At 31.0% G+C, this 1722-nt stretch overlaps 1 protein-coding gene across 1 annotated transcript in view; it reads right to left on the bottom strand.

Moving 5' to 3' along the window:
- The window catches only part of LOC105626516 (tyrosine-protein phosphatase 99A-like), a 177195-nt gene that overhangs the window by 40997 nt on the left and 134476 nt on the right, over nt 1–1722 (bottom strand). The window contains exon 2 of the mRNA XM_012207816.1: nt 1147–1328. Coding sequence (XP_012063206.1) covers nt 1147–1328 — 182 coding nt within the window. The remainder of the gene's footprint in view (nt 1–1146; nt 1329–1722) is intronic.

Here is a 1722-nt window from a genome sequence, read left to right as displayed (position 1 = left end):
TCTCGTGTGTGTGTGTGTGTGTGTGTGTGTGTGTGTGTGTGTGTGTGTGTGTGTGTGTGTGGTGTGTGTGTGTGTGTGTGTGTGTGTGTGTGTGATAATATTTTACGCAATAAATTATTATCTACAGCTCTTCAAGATGCTTTTTAGTATGAAATTATCTACAGCTTTTAAAATGCTTATTTGTAACATTATTATATTGTTTGGCAATTAAATTTGTGATTATTATTATTACTCCGGTTTAATTAAAGATTGTATTTAAAGGTACGAAATGTTATTTAAGATTTAGCTCAAGCTGATAAGGCTTTTTCATTATATAGGATTTTATATATAAGATTTTATACATTATTTAATAAGATTATTTTTAATTAGATCGCTATTGATTAATGTTTAACGTTATTAATATAATACATTATTTTTTCATGCATAACTTAATCAGAACGGTTTGTTTTCGATTTATTGAGAAATCAGTATCACCATTGCAATTTCCACCAATAAGTATTTATTGTTTATAACATGTATACAACATAATATGTTATTAATATGTCAATAAATTAATATTTTTATAATATACAAATGTAATAAATCATACAAGTATTTATAATAATTAAATTATCTGTATAGTTATCCATGTTATCGTTTTATTAAAACTGATATGTAAATATAGTATATATTCTATCAGGGTATAATATATATATATATATATATATATATAAAATTTTAATATAAATTCTATATAGCGTAATTATCTTTATTAAATTTTATAATTATATATTGTATTTATAGCACAAACAATTCTCTGTGATTCTTTAAAACTGTAATTTATATCTCTTATTCTCGTTTGAAAGATTCCTGAGAAAAATAATTAGTCGAACGTATATTCTGCTATTCCGATAAAAATGCTTCGATTACCTATTCGTTCATCCATTAAAAATGAACCGAGATTACAGTTTCGATTGTTTGATAGACATGAAGTAGGGAGAGAGTTTTCCTTGCCCAAGGAAAATAAGAATGTCATATTGACCAATTATTGACCGAATTTATGTTATTTTTTTTTTACACAATTCGATGTGACATTTTGGATTTTGGATTTTTTGGTTCTTATTAGGATAAAAAGGCAGACGAAAAAATAAAAATTGCGAGACTTACTTTCGCGGAGTGTCACCATGTAATAGGACGCCTGGCTGGGCTTGCTACGTCCTAAAGCATTTATCGCCGCCACTCGGAAGCTGTACACCGTGAACGGCCTCAGGTTCTCGACAGTGTAGAACGTGTCGTTGTGCGGTGTTATGATTTCCTTCGTCGCGTTCCATGGGCCATCCTCGTCGATGCTGAAAATAACAAATGCGCCACGTTATGATATTTGCAATTCAACCGTTCGCCACATAACTGAAAGTCACGCGCGATGCTATCGTCGCATGAACGCTCACAATGCGGAGAACTTCAAAATCGCTGTGAAAAATCCTATACGAGTTGATCAATCTAATATTCTTGTCAATATTCCCTAGTATATCTTTTTTCTCCTCCCTTTTTTACATGATTTGTGAGAAAATGTCTGAAGACGGAGGTCGTATATCGATATTTTGAAAGGCTCAAATATGATAATATGCGTCTATAACCTGTCTCATAAAGTTACACGAAACTCTCCTATAAATTGCGTTAAGAAAATGTTTCAGGAGATGATTGGTTAGAGAATTTTACTCTCTCTCTCTTTCTCTCTCTCTC

This window comes from Atta cephalotes, assembly GCF_000143395.1.
Source record: "Atta cephalotes unplaced genomic scaffold scaffold00005, whole genome shotgun sequence".
In the NCBI taxonomy this organism is placed as follows: domain Eukaryota; kingdom Metazoa; phylum Arthropoda; class Insecta; order Hymenoptera; family Formicidae; genus Atta; species Atta cephalotes.
Note: the sequence above shows the minus strand (reverse complement) of the source record. Positions and strands in the feature narration are given on the sequence as shown.